The sequence below is a fragment of the Periplaneta americana genome, chromosome 6, assembly GCF_040183065.1.
Source record: "Periplaneta americana isolate PAMFEO1 chromosome 6, P.americana_PAMFEO1_priV1, whole genome shotgun sequence".
Lineage (NCBI taxonomy): Eukaryota > Metazoa > Arthropoda > Insecta > Blattodea > Blattidae > Periplaneta > Periplaneta americana.
In genome coordinates, this window is record NC_091122.1 from 116,884,637 (window position 1) to 116,905,070 (window position 20,434).

Below are 20,434 nucleotides of genomic sequence, written 5' to 3' on the forward strand. Positions count from 1 at the left end.
CTCTTCATGAAGGAACTGTCAAATATTTGAATCGCTTTTCTATTCTTTGTAGTTAGTTTCATCCGACATTCATTTTTTTTTTTCATACCAATCTCACGTCGAAGTTCCCATCTGAATGGACAGAGTCTTTTGAATGTTTCCATATTTCAACCGAAAGGATTCGTTTTAATGCGCCAGGTATTCGTTCTTACACATTCTTGCGAAGAATCTCCTTGCTTGGTTGCAGTTGGCAACAAATTCGTCTGAGTAACTTTGATTGAAATCAGAAGTCTGCATGTTGAAGACAAGTCTCTTTTCACGGAAAGCATTGTCTTGTTTCAGGCATTGTGTTTCATAAGGATTTTATTATACTTTATTATGTTGTTTCCCGCATTCGCATAAAGCATAGGTCTAGAAACCGAACAAACTCAAAGCACCCGACATATTTTTATAACTATTCATTTTCATAAATTGCTGTTGACTCTGCTCGATATTTTCTCGGTATCCAGGAACGTTTACTTTTCCTAAGTAATTTTAAGGTAGTCGTAGGAAAAATTTAGTGATAGGCCTACATTCTACAAGGTGAAAAGTAATTAAACGACAAACTTCGGGAGGTTGTATGGAACAAACAAACGGTTTTCTGTAATGTCATATTTTCCTCAGAGGCTGCATTAAACCGGCAGAAGATGTATGCGTTCTTCAGTTCATGACGACTCTACAAATTCACATTTTGTTGTACGTCTTGACCTAGTGCAGTGCTTTATTAAACCGGTCTGGCAGTGCGAATATTTACTGCAGCGGGGGAAATAAACGATAATCCTGAAGTCTTTCACCGCATCAGGCAATTTATGTCCCGCCAATGTAACCTTTGTGTACAGATCAATGAAGGTATTTTTGAACACCTTTTGCAGTGATTTTGGTGTGTAAATGTTTTTTAACATCTTTTGCAGTGATTTTGATGTGTAAATGTTTTATAAGAGACTCAAGCAATAAAGCATGGCAATGGTTTGTGTTACATTAAGATCTGCAGTCCTCGCGAAACAGTGTCTCACAGCACAATATGACATTAAAATTGATGTCCCATACAACTTCCCGGTGTTTGTCGGTTTAATTACTTTTCACCCTGTATAAATCGTTCTGACAGAAATGCAATAATATTATATAGAAGATGTATGTTACATTTATACCTAGCATTTACTTGTTGCTTTGTTGCATCACATTTTTGTTTGGCCTTCTTTTCTTCTTTGAAATTTCCTCTCTCTCTCTCTCTGTTGATTCCTGAAGAAAACATTAATTTTCAACCCGGTTTTCTTATCATTTTAAATTGATTATTTAATTATTATTATTTATTATTATTAATTATTTATTTATTATTCATTATTATAATAATTATTATTTATTATTTCAGGGACGAGCTAAAGTCTTTTCTGTTTATATTATATTTTATGTTACAATTATTAGCGAAATAAATAAATAAATAAATAAGTAAATAAATAAATAAATAAATAAATAAATAAATAAATAAATAAATAAATAAATAAATAAATAAATAAATAAATAAACGATGTCGTATCACCTGAGAGGTTACTTAGTGCCAGTGCAATTAATGATAGCGAAATGGTATTTGACGAAATGAGTTTGAGATGGGATTACCTGACATTCTCCTCATAGTTGGAAACCTTGGGAAAAAAAACTCATGGAATTAATCAGTCCAAGTAGGGATTCGAAACCACGCCCGAGCGTAACCACGGAGCACGAGTTCAATTCTCTAACCTATGAGTTAAGCCGGTGACTTGCAATCTTTGAATTTTAAATTGTTACATATGCGACTGTGCTGAGAGAAAAAAAGAGAGAGAGACTGTGTCTCAGTATTAAAATGTTCTATGAAACCAAATGCTTGGAACCTAGAGGAACGATTATTGTAGCCTACACATAATTTGTAATTAATTACTTTCAATGACTGAATAAGTTCATATTGATACTCGTACACAATCTTTAGGCAGGCTTACAATTTACATCGTGTGAGTACAGAGCGTTGCAATGTTTTCGTCGCCATCTTATCTACTACGTTATTTTCGTTCACTGCGGAGAAGTACAAAAAAATTTACATAGGCTATCCCCCACAGGTCTGAAAGTAATATACCTGCACCCCGATTGGCAGATGCTGCATCCACCATGATAAGATTAAGTTAGTGGGCGTGACAGCGAACATAGACGGTACCAGGAAATTTCTCTTTAGCTAACGTCTGAACACAATGAACAGTAGCTCTTCATGGAAGACCACCGTAAATTTGAGAAATAAACTTGTTGGACTGTTTTCTAAACACAGATGCAGTTGTTCAATTATGCTGGTAGACGCAAAATGTCATGTCCAAGTGGTACTAGAAAGTCCCACTACTTTTCAACGCATAGGCTAGGTGCAGGTATGTTATTAATAATGTAGGCTACTGTATTAAATTTATAAACTATAACCATCTAGCATATGGTGGATGCGTCGATTGTTCCATCAGATTCTGAAAGTTCAGTAGTTTTTATTTATTTGTTGATCTCTTCTTAACGTACACCAAGCATACACATTAAATATCATTCTGAATAGTTTAGATGTTCCTTAAAAATTGTGGATTTTATTAAGTGATTGTTTAAATAAGTTACTATTCAGATCATTATAGTTAATAAAATATTAGAAGATTAAAAGTTCGGATGCGTTGTTTTCTCTATGGCCTGTTCAAAAATTCACACAATCGTATGCAATTAATTATATTTAAAATACACTTGTTAGGCACAGTCTGATTGAGAAGTTCAATTTCTTCTGTAGGCGCTATTCGATTGAACAGGTGCAGTTACTAATAATAATAGTACAAAAATTAATATATCTTCACACGAATATACACAGTTTCTTGCTACTAATGCAGCCATGAAAGTGATGAATAACTATCATTCCCACTTTTCTCAATATCATCTCATCCCCAAGCTTACACACTTACAAAAACTTAACATTACACAAACCTGCTAACACAATAACTTCAGCTATGTCACAGAACAAGAAGGCACGGGTGTCGACTGCTTGTGTCATGCGAGAACTAAGAAAAAATTATCAGTTCTTACTGATTAAGTTGATTAGTGAAGTGTGTTATTAGTCAGCGATATATGCAATGGAGGGGGGGAAAGGAACTGACTACCAATCCCCATTATCTCCTGGCTTAGTTGTCTTATGAGTGATGTTTTATTGATGTCAATTATGAGGTTCCAACCTGGTCTGAAGCAGTTGATTTGACAACAACCGGTGAAGTTAAAATGCATAGCTAATTCTTAAGATAGTGTAGATCAACGTTACGTGATATAAAATCAAAATAGGCCTACTGAAAACATTTAAAATAATCTTAGAATATAGGCTTTCACGACCGGCGTCATTAGGATTGGTATTTTCCGGGCTAGAGGACCGAGGTCTTCGGTAATACAACCAAACGTTTCGTCCACTACTCTGGTGGAGATCTTCAGTGACGTGGTACACGTGAGCGGATGTCGGAAACGTTTCGTCCACTACTCCGGTGGACATCTTCAGTGGCGTGTAGTGGACGAAACGTTTGATTGTATTACCAACAGACCACGGCCCTCTAGCCCGGAAAATACTAATCCTAATTTTAAAATAAAGAAAATTAAATGCTGTGCATGTATTATAATATAATTATATACCTACTGAAATGACTTTAAGATATATATTATGTATCATATGAGGAGACAAAGAGGAAGGCAGAAAATAGAAAAGACTGGAGAATGCTGGGTTTGCAGTGAAAGACCTCCCCTTGGGCAGAACACTATGAATGAATGAATGAATGAATGAATCATATTACGTTAAGTTCAATACTTACACTACGGTCAAAAGTTTTCGATCAGCTATGAAAACAACTTACTATATAGGTCTACTTTATTTCAATGTACAAACAAATAGGAAAAACTGAATAGACCAACAAATAAATATTTTCTCTCTCTAGCATTATGATATGATAGAATATTCAAAACGAAATCCCTGTTTTAACCACAAATCCATAGTTGTGATAGGTGATCGAAAACTTTTGACCAGTAGTGTACTTTGACGTTCAATCCAACTGTACTTGAAATTACATTTGACTCTTATAATGCAGTATAGAACCGCACTTCTAGACTCCTAGGGCTTTAATGAATACGAAAATGGCGGCCATATGTCTAGACGAAGACAAGTGGTATAAACACTTCATATAAACCTAACACAGAACAAGTTCTGCTCTCGACTTTCTCTTATGCCTTATATCTAGAAAATCTAGATGGTATTAAAAGTTGCAGTGAACCAAATCACCTTAAAGCTAATAACCGCATGATGCAGATGCTAGAAATATGTACCCTACTAACAAAAGTAATAAATGAAATGATTTAATTGCTGAAGAAATTTTTTTTTACTAATGACTGATACTCGACTGCTCTCATCTACTCATATGAAGCCAGTTGTGTAGACAATTTACGACCGAGTCGTTGTCCAGGATGGGGCATAGGAGGCTGGTCTACGCTACAGCCGCGATGAGAAGATGATAGAAATTTGTTGGGATGCCACAGATGAACCGGAGCTCCTAGAGAAAACCTCTGTGTTATCTCGACCACGGGGTTGTCTAACACAGGGCTGAAGAGAATAAAAAGCTAACATTCTCTGGGATAACTAAAACCGGCTATCATTAGGAGAATTACTCCATACACAGTGCGTTCGTAGCTCGGCCGGACCGTTACGCGGCCTTGGACTGGGTGAAGATTGGCGCGCCTGCCGCCTGAGTAGCGCTGTAGCTACCGTTGACGCGCCAGTCAGGTCCAGCCGAGCTACGAACGCACTGTATGTACGTGTCACAAACTCCAGAGCAAAAAGCTGCACATAACTAGATAACATCAGAAATTATTAATAGTAACTACAAATCAGAAGGTATAGGCCTATCATTATTACAATTCATTGTTGTTTTCATATGGAAGTACTTCAGAATCATTGAATGATAAGATGGAGTATGGGAGGCTTAAAGAAATATCCGTAAACTATGGACGACTCCAGGCCAGGGTGCGAATTAACGGGAGGATAGGGAAGATTTCCCCCGTTGGAAAGTTGTCCCCCTCTCATAAATTCATATTAACATCCCTGCCAGGGATAACTTCTATCCCTTCCTCACAAAATATAATTGTTTTAATTCGAGCATACTTTATAAAGTAGTCTACAGTATAAAGTAAGCAAAGAAAATAATATTAATGTATTATCATCACCGGCAAGCTGACAACAATAAATAATTTAGGAATTACACATCTTATCTTAAGCCTGCTCATGGATATAATTAGTATTATAATCAAGATGCAGGACAAGCAACTCAGTGCTGCCAAGCGTTGAGCCGTATAGAATGAGAATAATAATAATTTAATGTATGGTATTCTCCATCTAGGATTCTATCCTCTCTTCATCAGAAATCTTAATTCGCACCCTGCTCCAAACTATCTCTTACAATAGGTCTAATATTTTTACAAACCTAGAAGAATAAGAGATCAACGAAAGCAAAGAAATGCTGGAATGATCTGTGAAGTCGAAATAGCTTACTTTTATTTTAGTTGTTTTATAGAGTTTAATAATATTTATTTCGTAGTGAAATGTTATTAGACTTTAATTGTATCTGGTTTTTCGGTGATTTTAATATATTACCTATATTTAGGCCTAATATATGTATGAGTTTGGAATAAATATAAAATTTGCCTATACCTTGAATAAAGAACACCGAAAGGTTAGCGGGAAAGTGCCATAATTTTAATAATGATTGGTTGATTGATACTGTACAAAAATTATTTACTTAGAAATGTGAGAGCTTGCCTGTACAACACAGAATAATGCAATAGTTAATCAAAATAAGTGGCTAATTTTTAGGTTACCGGTTCATTGTAGACGCAGTTGAAATATGTGCTTCATATAGGCCTAGATGGTACTGAAATAGTAGGCTATTAGGCCCCAATTAACTATATTATATTTCTATTTGAAGTTTGTTTATTCTTATGTGTTACAGTATAATAATATACGATGTTATTTATTTTTTTAGTTGGTTATTTAATGACGCTGTATCAACCATGAGATTATTTAGCGTTGATGAGATTGGTGATAGCGAGATGGTATTTAGCGAGATGAGACCGAGGATTCGCCATAGATTACCTGGAATTCACCTTATGGTTGGGGAAAACCTCGGAAAAAACCCAACTAGGTAATCAGTCCAAGCGGGGATCGAACTCGCGCCCGAGCGCAACTTCAGACCAGCAAGGATGCGCCTTAACCGACCGATGTTATTTTAATTGGTCATACTTCATGCCTTATGTTTATCCATTACATAAGTCGCATGAATCACTTTTCATTAGAATTAGATAATTACAGCCTATGGAAGTCGAGATCATCGATCCAACTGTCCGCTTTGAAACCAACAGTGAGAAACTGCATGTTTTTCGCTCACGACCAACATCTCTCGTCATAGGCCTATTCATTCTATTTCAATGTATCACGACCAGTATCCTAATGTTTTTGTTACTGATGTTGCTGTTCCTGCACATTCACTTCGTATTTTTTTTCCTTTCCACTGTATCCTTGGACAAGCTCAAGAAGTTGACAAAGAAAACATTCCACACGAGCCCACCATACCCTATTTTTTAGAGCATTATAACATCAAAAATGTCTGTTACAAGACTCTTATTCGGTTCTAGGGGAACAATTCCAATTTTTGTACTTCGTTATTTAACGACGCTGTATCAACTACTAGGTTATTTAGCGTCGATGGGATTGGTGATAGCGAGATGAGGCCGAGACTTCTCCATGGATTACGTGACATTTGCCTTACGGTTGGGAAAAATCCTGGAAAAAAACCAACCAGATAATCAGCTCAAGCAAAGATTAAACCCGCACCCGAGCGCAACTCCGAATCGGCAGGCAAGCCCTTAGCCCACTGAGCTACGCCGATGGCTTTTTTTTTTTTTTTGGAAATAAATACAAAATAGAAAAAGAACTGCAGGATCAAATAATTGTCACATACTCTGTGGCAAATTTTAATATGAATCAGATTGCCAAATAAATAAATAAATAAATAAATGCCACCCGGTATATGAAGTGTCCCTACTTTTCGCTTTTGAAAGGTAGCAGCCCTTTGCTCGTTTTCTGATTCCCCGAGGATCTGTGGGAAGTTGTAGTGTGAGAAATACGAATTATGTTTGCACAGTACACACTTTATTCTCAGAAATGTTCAAAAATCTCCAAATTAACCGCTCCACCTAGTAAGCAATCAACTAGATCGACATCGCTTATCTAACGTAACATAAATAAGCGTCTAATCGATAACTTTTACGTCACACACTCATACTTGTAAAAACACGTGTTTACTGTAACATTAAAAATTCTGGAGAATCCACGAAGTAGGCCTACTATAAGGCCATGTTTATTACGAGTACCACGTCAGTCTTCCTGTGAACTCTACATCACTTACGTATCACGAAAGTTAATCTCTGTACTTTCCATGGAGTTTGAAGAAAAATGGGCGTGGCGAAAAGCACGGTCTTCACCAATCACAATTCTCTCGTGTGGTCTGTTGCTTTATACGCAACACCTTTATCTTTACAGTAAATCAAATAGTATTATTATATTAAGAATACTTCAGATCAGTAGACCCTCTTCTTTATAGAGGGAGAATAATCTTAAAGCCATGTATATACTTCTTGGATTACTGTAAGTGTCTTCTAGTTGTTATAGTACCGAATTGCAACTCATCGTTTCGTTTATTTTTTATTCTATATTTCTTTAATCTCTTTCCGATATATTTATAAATTCTTCTATTTCTTCCTTTCTTTCTGTATTATATTTTTCTTTTATTCTTTCTTCGTACTTTTTTTCTCTTCATTCATTCATTCATTCTCTTCCTTTTCTATTTACCTATTTCTTTCTTTCTTCAATACTTTCATCATCAATTCATCACCCATCTTTCTTCATTTCTCTGTCTCTCTTTTTTATTATTCCCCTTTCAACTTCTCAGTACGGCCACACCCTTATTGAATCATTCCCCTATCCCACGAGAACTTTAACAATGCAAGCCATAGTCCATAATCCTTTCCTTGAATTCTGTATACGTTGCAGTTATCCGGATGCAGAACACACCTTGTACCAAATGAGAACGACAAAATGACAAACTTTGAATCGAAAGCTATGATACTAACAACTTACTGCCTTGCCGGTAGTTCAGTTTAGAGCGTGGATTAATAAAAAAAAAAATAAATTATGGTTTATTTAACGACCCTCGCAACTGCCGAAGTTATATCAGCGTCGCCAGTGTTCCGGAATTTTGACCCGCAGAGTTCTTTCACATGCCAGTAAATCTACTGACATGAGCCTGTCGTATTTAAGCACACTGAAATTCCATCGATCTGGGCCGGGATCGAACCCACAATCTCGAGCACAGAAGGCCAGCGCTATACCAACTGCGCTACCGAGGCCGACTGGATTAATCACTCATTCCCTGAATTCTGGTTCCTTTCTCGGCGTTGGCTAGTGATACTTTGTGGTGAATATAGGAGATTGGGGTTTTCCGGGTTCTCAGTTTTTTTTCATGCTTACAAATTTCATCTGTAGGCTACTCTTCGTTTCATCCACCTTTTCCCTTATTTCATTTAGATTCATATAAAAAATATGGCAAGGAGGCGGGCGAGCATGAATGATATCCAATGTAGATGGTCAGTCAATGACTTATAGCAACTTCTAATCTCTCCATATTGCTTATGAATGTGGGCAATAGAAAGGTGACTATATATGGTATTTGATGCCTACCTCCAATGCCTGTATTTCTCTGGTGATCAGATCTGGTAAAACCTATGTACTATTTACTACAGGAAGCGCACATCTGTTGTTAGATTTTTTTTAATTTATACTATTTAAAATACAAATTTCACTCCCTTATCGAAATGATGTTTTGGTGTTACATAGTGTAATCATGATAGTCTATTAACAATCAAATTATTCTGTTTGCCAGAACGTCTTTGAGTATTCCCGTTCATCTTATTTCTGTAATTTTATATCTTTATCATTTCTGTAATCTGAAGCTTGTTTCACAGATAATGTAGGTATATCAGAAATTTGCTAAGTAATTATTTTATCTACTACGATTCTCACACGTTCAATGCTAACGTTTTAGAGAATTAAGTAGAAGCTTGCACATCATGTTCTCATACAATTTTGTTCAATTTTTAAGTTGAAATTTTTAAGTATCTTATCTTTGGAATGTTATACAATTATCTGTTTATTTGCGTACAGTATTATTTTATTCATATTGCTCAAACGTTTGCGTTTTGTCGAAAGTTAAATTATCATAGTCTTAAGCTCTATTATAATTTATATGCATTTTTAAGCTACGAAAGAATCTGTAAGCAGCCCGCGTAAAGATTGAGACCCTCCTTCTGCCAGGAAAGTATTACGCAACATACCTTTCGACTATAAAACATACCTGGATCGCACTTCTAAGAAAAATCACATACATTTCAAGTTCAAGTGAATATATTTTGTCACTTCAAACTCATTTATTGTATATTTTCTTATCATGAGTGTTTCCATTCACTTTATTGTTTGTTTCAGGGGCGTAACGATGAATCCAAGTTTTGTCCATTGAATTCAAGATGGGGGCATGACGACCCAGCACTGTGACCTTATTAGATCTATTGCGCTGACCAAGCTAGGCGCATTCAGAAACTCACATTGGCTGATTACACCAAGGTTCGCTGCATACCCAGTTTCCTAGCAGTTAACCCTACTCGTCCCTAGGCCAGCACTCTTCGTGCATCGCCGACCGGCGCGGCGTTTGAGGAATGCTATGGAATGGAAAGATACCTTGTCCGTTACAAGTGTTAAGGGTGGTTCACAATAAACCGGAAACGGTAACGACAAGAACGAGAATGGGAATAATGTTAAAATAAATGTATTTAACGTTATTTCCGTTCTCGTTGTCTTTCCGTTCCCGGTTTATTGTGAACCACTTTACTATGGATGAAAAATTCTAGGCCTTACCGAGAATCGAATTCGAACCAGCTGTGGTCTGACCATTCAGCCACCGCAGAGACAAGTTTCGTCCACAGTTACGAAACGAACCAAAAATTAAAAGAAACCTCTCCAAAAAGGCGGCAAAACTACTTGGAACGTGTCCGTCTAAATCGTTTCTGATCAGCATTCAGGTATTTAGGATCCATTTAGTAGATAATTTTCGAAGACTATGATATATACATATGGACACAATTCGTCGATCCTCCAAAATCATGTAATACATTGCACGGATATATCCTGAAGTGGTCACAGAAACAGGTCTTCCAATACGGTGTTCATCTTCGTTCTCCAATCTTCCTCTCTTAAGATCTGCAACCCAATTTTATTGTGGCGTTCGAAGGACATATATCCATCACATGCTCATAAATTTATCTTGCTGGACAACTCTTTCAAAATAGGCAGTACTCTATTACCGACCGAAAAAACTGAACTTTTTTTATCTTACATAATTTCTTCAAAAATTCACTATGTACTATCGGCTAAAGTTTTTATCACCTAACACGGTCTAAGTATTTTTAAACTATTGTCCATTATAACCGCTTTCGTTTTTGTTTACAACGAAGATCCAAGGCTAATATATCAATACTCCTTACTGATTATATCGAGAGCATCATGCCAGAAGGATGTAGGCCTATGAACAAAACTGCAAGTTCGAAAAAATCGAAAGAAAATTGGGAGGACAAATTTAAAAGGTACGCAAAACGCGTCCTTGCAAGGGGTTGGGGGCTGTACAAAACTAAATATGTGAGCTCCAAGCCTGTTGGCCACTAGTCTCACTCCGGGTTACGCTGCTCCACTGAAGGAGCTCTAGAAAATTTTGAAGGGAAGCCGAAATTGGACGTAACCTCTAAGGTACCACATACGCGAGGGGGACGGAGATTTGATCAAGTGATCACGGAACGGGGCGAGGAGGAGATGGCTGGTGTTTGCCGTTAGGATGGCAAGACGCTGTCGTCTGTTGTTCGATGACAAGGCATGTGAAGGCCGTCGGAAGAAGCGCCGTGAAATCTAAATCTGCAATTTGAGAGGTCCCTGTCCTTTCAAATTGCGACTAATTTAGTGACCTCGTATATTTAATAGAAATTTTATAGGTTCTGAACTAGGGCATACGTTGTTTACAAGAAAAGGGGAATATAGCCTATATGGGGAAGGGCATATAGGTTCGTGGCCCATTTCTTATAGGGCTCATCCCGACATTTGTCTTACGCCTTAGGAAAACCACGGAATACCTTAGGCAGGATGAGTTGTCTCATATATGAGACTAAACTGCAAGTTTATGTTAGAGTCATTTAAATATGGAATTATTTCTCCTGTCTACCATAACACGGTACTTTTTTATTCTTTCTTATGTCCATTGTAATTATCAAACGATTGCTTTAAAAAGTAAGTAGGTTCCATTAAAATATTTCAATAAGCAAAATTTGTCGATACGCCCTTCTGGTATGAAGTTCTTAATATATAATAGTACAGCCTATACTATATACGCCTAATACCTTCCAACCAGTCAAGGTTTATCAGCAAAAACAGAGAACGCTGCTGAAAGCGCAAAAAAGAAGCTGAAGTCCATTCCAGAATAAATAAATAAATAGATAAATAAATAAATAAATAAATAAATAAATAAATAAATAAATATGGCAGGGGATTCGTACAATGCCTGTAACTGCGTCTAAAGTTTAAGTGATGGATGATAATCTGAGTTTGGATGCTTGTGGATTATGATGAAATAAATGAAAGATTATGCATGTTGCATTATTAAGAATTATTTTATCTAAGTTATACCCTTTGTGCTATGTAGCTCTGCCGCTGAGGAGTAAAGTTATGTTGCGGGTAGCATCAGCGCTCGCTCGCTAAACACCAAAATGCGCGTGTAGAGTATTACAGAAACGGTAATGGATATTTTTCTCTAGTAAGTGTCCACCTAAATGTTTTACGTTGAAATATCATGGATATACAGTACTGAGAAACACCCAGTATTGACAAAGTGGTAATATGTGATATCATATCCCATATTTTCGTTGTGCGCCACTCACCTTCTGTGAGGTGGAAAAAAGCTTTCCCATTTTAAAGCTTATCTACATGAAAATCGGCGAGGACTTTCATTTGACACATTAAAAATGCATTTAGGCCTACAGGAAAAGAAGCAAAAGAGACAAATGAAACAATGAGCATATTTTGCTTTTGTTTTTTTTTTAAATAAAATTATATTGAAGTTACAAATTTAAAAATATTACATACTAGCCGTACCCGTGCGCTCCGCTGCACCTGTTAGAAATAAATATAAAGTAATTACATTATTAAAATAGGACGTTTGATCCAGGGAACAACTTTTACAACAGCGCAACATAATCTGCTTTGCTCATTACCCAATTTTTTTTGCATTGCATATATTTTATGTATTTTAACACGATTCAATTGAGCATAGTTAAAATTTGAATTATAAAATAATGGATTGCTAAGCTAACGTACTATTACTGCATACTAAATCAATACACTCTCGTTGTTCGTTAATTCTCTGAGATTAAAATGAGTGTGCATAAATATTATTTTAAGAAATACAGAAAACGAATGTACAAAATAGCCTATCAAATTTTCTGTGCATAAGAAGCTATTTTAATCTTACCTGTCCTCGATTTACTCAGACTGTAATAACCAGGGAAAGGATTTATATGTAAATACATATTTACTTATAAAGCTAATATAATTTATATTTTGCATTATCTTTATGTTTCACAATGTGTAGGGTTGAAAAATCCTACTTTTATTTTCCATATTTTTCCATATTTTAGAGTTTAGTACATATTTTCGTTAATTTCCATATATTTTCCATATTTCATATAAAACAGTCCATATTATATTAGGTTTAACAATAAAACAAAACAAAATTCCATTAACTTTTAAAAATACATTTCAACAATAGAGATTTAAACACATGTTCAGTAATCCCTTTAACATCAGAGTTATTTGAAAATTAGCAGTCCTATCAACAATGGGAAAGTAAGTTACAAAACTGTATCAATTTAATTTAAAATTTTTAACAGACTTCAGTTGTGCAGCTCAACAGTTAAATGCCAGTCAGAGTACACATAGGTTCAGTTTTGTAAATCATACTATAAAGACGGTAAATATGCCAAAAGTACGTCATTCAGTCAATTTAAAATCAAAACTAACAAGTTACATTTCAGAATTTAAAGAAGATGGTTTATCAACTGACAATAAAATATTATTTTGTAATTTGTGTCAGTGTGCAGTATCATCTACACAAAAGTTCCTGGTGCAACAACACATTACAACTAGTAAACATCAGGCCAACAAACAACTAAATTCCAAGCAGAGACAATTGTTTTTAACACAACCAACAACATCGAATGTAAGATCTGAGTTTAACATCGACCTGTGCCGTTCTCTCATCTCTGCTGATATTCCTCTCTACAAACTAAAGAATAAGGTCTTCAGGGAATTCCTTGAAAAATATACTCAACATACAATCCCGGATGAGTCAACACTTAGGAAGACGTATGCTCCATCCATCTACGATGAGACAATACAGAAGATAAGAGATGAAATTAAAGATAGTTCAATTTGGGTTTCCATTGATGAGACTCCCGACAAAGAAGGTAGACTTGTTGGTAATGTAGTTATCGGTTTGTTAAGTGAACAATATTCTGAACGAATTCTTTTACATTGTGATGTTCTAGAAAAGTGCAATAACAAAACTATAGTTAAACTGTTCAACGAAGCTATGGGTATCCTGTGGCCAAAGGGTATTATGTACGATAATGTGTTATTCTTTATTAGCGATGCTGCCCCTTATATGGTCAAAGCTGGACAAGCATTATCTGTTGTATATCCTAAATTGACTCATTTTACTTGTGTGGCGCATGCATTTCATCGTGTGGCAGAAGTGGTCAGAGACAATTTCCCTAAAGTAGATTTGTTGATTTCATCAGTGAAAAAAGTATTTCTCAAAGCTCCCAGTAGAGTTAACGTGTTGAAAGAAATGTACCCTGAAATTCCATTGCCACCAAAGCCAATTTTAACTAGATGGGGTACATGGCTAGAAGCAGTTGAATATTATGCCGAACATATAGACTCTATTAACAATGTTCTCCTTGCATTGGACTCTGAAGATGCAGTCTCAATTGATACTGCGAAAACAGTTACCTGTGACATAAGTGTGAAGAATGACTTAGCTCACATTCAGCATACATTTTCATGCATCATAAAAACGCTCAAAAGTCTCCAAAATAGGCACCTTTCACTATCTGAAAGTTTTGAAATTATAAATAGTACTGTGGAACAACTGAATCGTGGTAGAGGTAAAGTTGCAGATGCAGTAAGAGCTAAGGTGGACACTGTACTTTGAAAAAACCCTGGATATGAAGAACTACAAAAGGTTGTTGCTGTGATGAGTGGTGAATCAACAGTGAAGATTAACTTGGACTTATCCCCAGCAGACATTGTGAAATTGAATTATGTACCAGTTACTTCTTGTGACGTCGAACGCTCTTTTAGTCAGTATAAATCTATCCTCAGAGACAATAGAAGAAGATTCACTTTTCAGCACTTGAAAGAAATGTTTGTAACCTATTGTTATGGTAACAGACAATAAAAATTGTGTTTTGTTGAAACTACATTGGAAGATAAGGTACGTCCATTATATTTTTTGTTTAGTTTGATTAAAATGTACCAATATTTAACGTACATAGTCATTTTTTTATAATTTTAAGTCCATATTTAATTCCATATTTTGGTAAAAATCCATATTTAATTCCATATTTTGGTAAAAATAACTACATATATATTTACATATTTCATATATTTTTAGTCCATATAAATCCGTTCCCTGGTAATAACATTATAGCATTATGACCATCTAGAGAAACTACACTTTCCAATGGTGAAATAATAATTAATTATACAAATCGGTTAATTTAGCTTCTGATATTACTTCATACAAACACAGAAATATTCTTGTAGGCTATGTTTAATAGCTTTCGATTGTTGATGTCCAAGGCCCCTGTTTCGATTGTTGTTGTCCAAAGCCCCTTATAGACGAAGTCATTTGTTCTTAATTCATTGCACCGTCTTAGATGGTGTTACTTTAATTTTAAAACTCATTTGTGTCATTAAATATCAGTCCTATCAAAATTTTGTAAATAATAAAACTTATCGGAAATAATTTTTAAAGAAACTTTTGTTATGTAACATTTTTCACAAAAATCAATAATAAGCGAGATATTTCGATTTATTTAATTCAGGCCCCCTTATAACCCTCCTTTTAAATAAAGTATTTTGAATGCCATATAGCCTAAAATCTAAATTACAACGAACTTAACTGTATGTATTATACAGTATATACGCAAGTTTTTAAACCCACATATTTATGTAATATATTTTATTTTATTAGAGCCATGTAGGAAAGTAGCCTATGTGCTACCTCTTGCTTACTTAAACACAGTACAAAGGAACGTATTTAGGCCTAGGCAGACTAGGCAGCTGCCTAGGGCGGCAGATTTGAGGAGGCGGCTTTTAAACTATTACTGTTATTTTTTTTTAAATTTTATTCATAACAAAAGTACATGAACTTAAACGCACAATTAAAAGGATATGAATAACACTGGCAACAATCAATTCAAATTTAATCAACGGTCTGCCAACCGAAAAAGGTCAGTTTTTCAATAATAGTGTCACAATGCGATCATAGCACTTTTTTCAATGTTATGCCCTCTCACAGAGAGAGTCTCACGTGATTACATTAAGAACATACTGGTATTATGTTACGATACGTTAGGAATGTAAATCTCGTTGCAATCATAAGCTTTGTGATGAGAGACGCCGCTAACTCTGTCATAAGAGTAGCCAGTATCAACACTCAATAATCCCCATTCAGACTTAAATTTAAAGAAAATACCGCCAGCCAGCCATTGTAGCAGTCGGACGCTTGGCAGTTCAGTTTATTTTGAAACGGTAGAGTGTAGATGTTTTGTACCTAGGTGATTTATATTTTAATATTCATTATAATGAGTGACAGTCGGAAAAAGCAAAGTGGTTCTCAATACCGGAAACACCTCTGATTGAGGTTCCGGCTGATATGTAAACCTATTATCAGACAGTACACCTCACTTGATGATATGTGTCAGAGGAAGAACTGCGTCTGATGAAATGTGATTAGTGTAATATGTAGCTAGTCAGCGATGTATGCAATGGAGGGGGAAAGAAACTGGTCACTCTACCCCACTATCTCTTGGCCTAGTTGCCTTATGCGATGTATGCAATGGAGGGGGAAAGAAACTGGTCACCTTACCCCATTATCTCCTGGCCTAGTTGCCTTATGAGTGATGCCTTGATGGTGTCACTTGTGGAGTCCAGCCCTGTCTTCGGACAGTTGATTAAACAACAATACCGGAAACTTGCGAAAAACAAGACAATAAAAAAAAAGAGTAAATTGTGAGAAAAAGTGCAAAAATAGATGTGCTATTTAAAAAAACAAACACAGCCGGCTTGTTCCAGTTCGAGTCCAGATACATCAGAGTGTAATAAAGTGGCGAACAGTAGGTACCGAAAATAGTGGAGTGTGTTTTTTTTATCTAAGTCAGGCATTTCCGTCATTAGAAACAGTAATAATAACGCGGAATCAATTATTTCAGTTGATTCGAATGACATATAGGACGAAATAAGGGGCGAAACTATTTTCTCTGCCTAGAGGCATCAAGTAGCTAGATTCGCCCCTGACAGTACACGTAGCTTTTTGTCAACGGGCCCTAGTAATCAATTTTAAAATGAATTATAATTTAAATAAAAAAAGAACAATATAATATGCCATTATATAGTTACGTCACGTTGCATGAAATAAGTCATACCTACGTACAGCAGCTCATGAGAGGTAGATTTGTAAAATGACACACTGAACATTAAAAAAAAGGTAAAACTACTGCATCATAAATTGCAACTATTCTTAGAAGAGCTCTTTCCGTTGACTGTAGATTGCGAGATCTGATGTTGCACAATTCCTCACTTGTCAGTATACGCAGGTGATACATCCAGGTATTGACATTGTGTACTCAGATAAGGTTATCAGCGACTCCGAGTATTCTTCTTCACTTTCTAAGAATTGTAAACAATTCTCTGCGAACTGCGTGACCATGAGACACATATCTATCTCCAAGATTAACGGTTGCGCGATAACTACAGCAATGCTACCAACTTACACGCCTCCAATTGCACTACTGTCATTTCAGTCAGTTTAGCACTGCTCATTTGGAGGTGGTAGAACATAACATAATATGATGGAGCTGCTTAGGCTCCTTTAGAATCATTGTAGGGCCTATACTACTGTTTTAAGCTCATGTAGGGCATGGATGTTTGTCCGTTGTCAATATGGGGGTTGTGTGTTCTCTCAGCTAGATGCTCGACATCGCAATAAATTAGTAAATAAATAACTACATAAATAAATAGGTACCTACCTAAATAACTAAATACCGGTAGCTAAATACTTAATTGAATAAATAACTGAACGAACATATAGGTAACTAATTAAATAAATAACTAATTAAGTAACTAACTGAATAGCTAAAATATTAATTGAATAAATATCTAAATGAATCACTAACGAATATATAACTAAATAAATAACTCGATAAATAAATAAATAAATAATTTATTAAATAACTTAGTAAATAAGACTAACTACTAAGAAAGTAAGTTAGTAACTAGATAACTAAATATCTGACTATATGTAACTAACGAATTCACTAAATAATTAACTAAATAACAATATAAATAAATAACGATTAAATAGCTAATAAGTAAATAAATAAGTATATAACTAAATATGTAACTAAATCAATAAGGAATAAGTAAGTAATTAACAAAATAAATAACAAAATAACTTTATAAATAAGTACATAAATAACTAAGGAACTGAATAAATAACTAGGGAAGTAACTAGATAAGTAACAAAATGAGTAAGTAAATAAATAACTAAATTCATAACTGAATAACTAAATAAATAAATAGACAGGTATTTAATTCTTTAACTGAATAAAAATATAGTCCCATGGCGTGGTTTCATTGCATGTAAAATAATTTCCAGCTTAAATAAAGTCACTAACTGCTCAACAAGCAAAAATATTAAACGGTGTAGATGCAGAAACTGGCAATAATAATAATAATAATAATAATAATAATAATAATAATAATAATAATGTTCTATTAAAATCATTATTTACATGACAAAATGCAGTATTTTTATGATAATAAGTGGTCATTGAATATAATATACAGGACTGAAAGTTTATGGATTGTTGTAAGTAAACACACTGATTTTTTCTTCCTTTTTCTGACTATCTTCCTAACTGCTATTCTGCACGTAATCAGAAATAATAACAGGTGTTCGCTTGGAAACAAGTTTAGTTTCGCTCTGTAGGGCGTCGCCGTACGAAAGAAAAGTGAGATCAGCAAGTGACAGCCAGCTTAGCGATGATTCAGCGCCCCCATCTTCGGCAATAAAATATCGCAACTTACACATTACATTACAGATGTAATTTATTTGTCTTACTCGTATCTAATAATAAGTGCTGAAACTGTCGACCATCCTCTGTGATGCACATTTCACATCTTTGGAAAATATTTCTAGATACACGCTGAATTTCGTCTTTATCGATAGAATTGAATCCTAGGCACATGGTCTGGTTCATCCATTTTATGAACGACTGTTGTCTTAGTTATAACTATAAGATTTACTGAACTACAGTATGTTTATTTACTGAGCAGTGGCCTAATTACTTTTGATTACAATACTTGTTCATCCTTCCCATACAGTGAAAGTAGAGCCAAAACCGATGCAATTCCAACCAGAATTGCAACACATGCTCAAGAAATTCACAATCGTCAATTCAAAAGTCTGTTTCTCTAAAACAAAGAAAAAGAAAACAACAAATCACCATGATTGATTACTTTCTTCAAAATTCAGTATCCTTTGCCAAAAGACCACAGTAAGAAATGCATTAATCCTCTAATTCCAGAGCCACACCAATATTGTGACACCCGTTGTTGAAATTCTTGCCGTCGATCAAGGCTGAAAAATATACAGATATTCCTTCGCGGAACTTTTGTTGGTATCCAAGACCAATTTGACTTAGGTTGTTGACCTTGGCTCTAACTGAAGCTTCGTTGTCCAAATCATACTTGCAGCCAATACCAAATCTAGTCTTATTAGATCCTGCAGACCAATTCAAGTCAATAGCTGTGTTCAGTTTTGGACTCACTTTTTGGTAGATGGATCCACCAAATTCCTGACCATCATTTACATTTGTATGCAAGATGAAGTCTCCAGAAGAATAGCCCAATGCGAAGTTATTCTTTGTAATCTTAGATTTTTGTGAATTAAATTGCGTCTGGTAACCTGCAAGCCAGCCATTGTAGCCGAGCACTGCAGAGGCTAGTATGATTGGACCAGCAGTATCCAAATTAACATCGCAATTCAGGGCAGTAACATCATTTCTGAATTCACTCTTGATGCGGTCTGTTTTACTTCCTGTCTGAGGTGAAAATGACCTGTCAAATGACAGTTTCAGTCCCTTGGCAACATAGTCCTGAACTGAAATTTCCGTGGCCAATGTGTTATCTGTATTCCATTTCTCTGAGAAGGTTAGACCATAATCAGACACTCTATATTTCGTCTCCAACGATTCGAAACCATTTCTAGGGTCCAAGTTTGAAACAACTCCAGATGAAAACTCATCACCAGACTTAGTTTTTATCTTGCAATCCAATTTCAGAAGTCCAAAATGATATCCCTTGCTGAACATATCACGGGCATTCTTTCCCAAATCGTTGTAAGGTGGTGGTGACATTATTAGTCTTTCCTCTTGTTCAGGTTTCTCGGCACGTTTCTCTCCTTCCTTTGCTGCAGAAGGCATGTCTTCAAACCATTTTATCTTTCTTTTACACATTTCGTCATACTCCATGAACCAAATTTCTGTTCTTGGACTGGTAGTGTCATCCAATACTGTCTCTATTTTGACTGCTTCTTCTGTGGCCATTTTGTGAATCTGATAGAATTGTCGCACAAAGAAATTTATAAAACACTGCTTATATCGGGCACTTACGTAAGATTTGTATTAAAGTTCCCCATAGGTGACCAACAATGGTAGAAACTACGATCATGGTATCATTCATATGTTTTACTGCAGGATTCGTCGTAGTTTAGAACGCGAAAATTTAATCAATGCGATATAATTTGTCTATTATTATAATCAAGTTAAAAATAAATATACGTACACACGGCGTTACTGATATATAGAACAGAATGAGCAACGTCAAGTTCAAAGTCCTTCACGTTAAATATACACG

General features: G+C 35.4%; 2 protein-coding genes across 2 annotated transcripts in view; both read right to left on the bottom strand.

Moving 5' to 3' along the window:
- The window catches only part of LOC138701664 (uncharacterized), a 148,666-nt gene extending 145,622 nt beyond the window's left edge, over nucleotides 1–3,044 (bottom strand). Inside the window, exon 1 of the mRNA XM_069828797.1 lies at nucleotides 2,986–3,044. The gene's annotated coding sequence lies outside the window, so the exon portion shown is untranslated. The remainder of the gene's footprint in view (nucleotides 1–2,985) is intronic.
- Nucleotides 3,045–18,819: 15,775 nt separating this feature from the next.
- On the bottom strand, nucleotides 18,820–20,139 carry LOC138701665 (voltage-dependent anion-selective channel-like). The gene has a single exon (XM_069828799.1). The coding sequence runs from the start codon at nucleotides 20,122–20,124 to the stop codon at nucleotides 19,087–19,089; it is 1,038 nt and encodes a 345-aa protein (XP_069684900.1). The 5' UTR covers nucleotides 20,125–20,139; the 3' UTR covers nucleotides 18,820–19,086.
- Nucleotides 20,140–20,434: the final 295 nt, after the last annotated feature.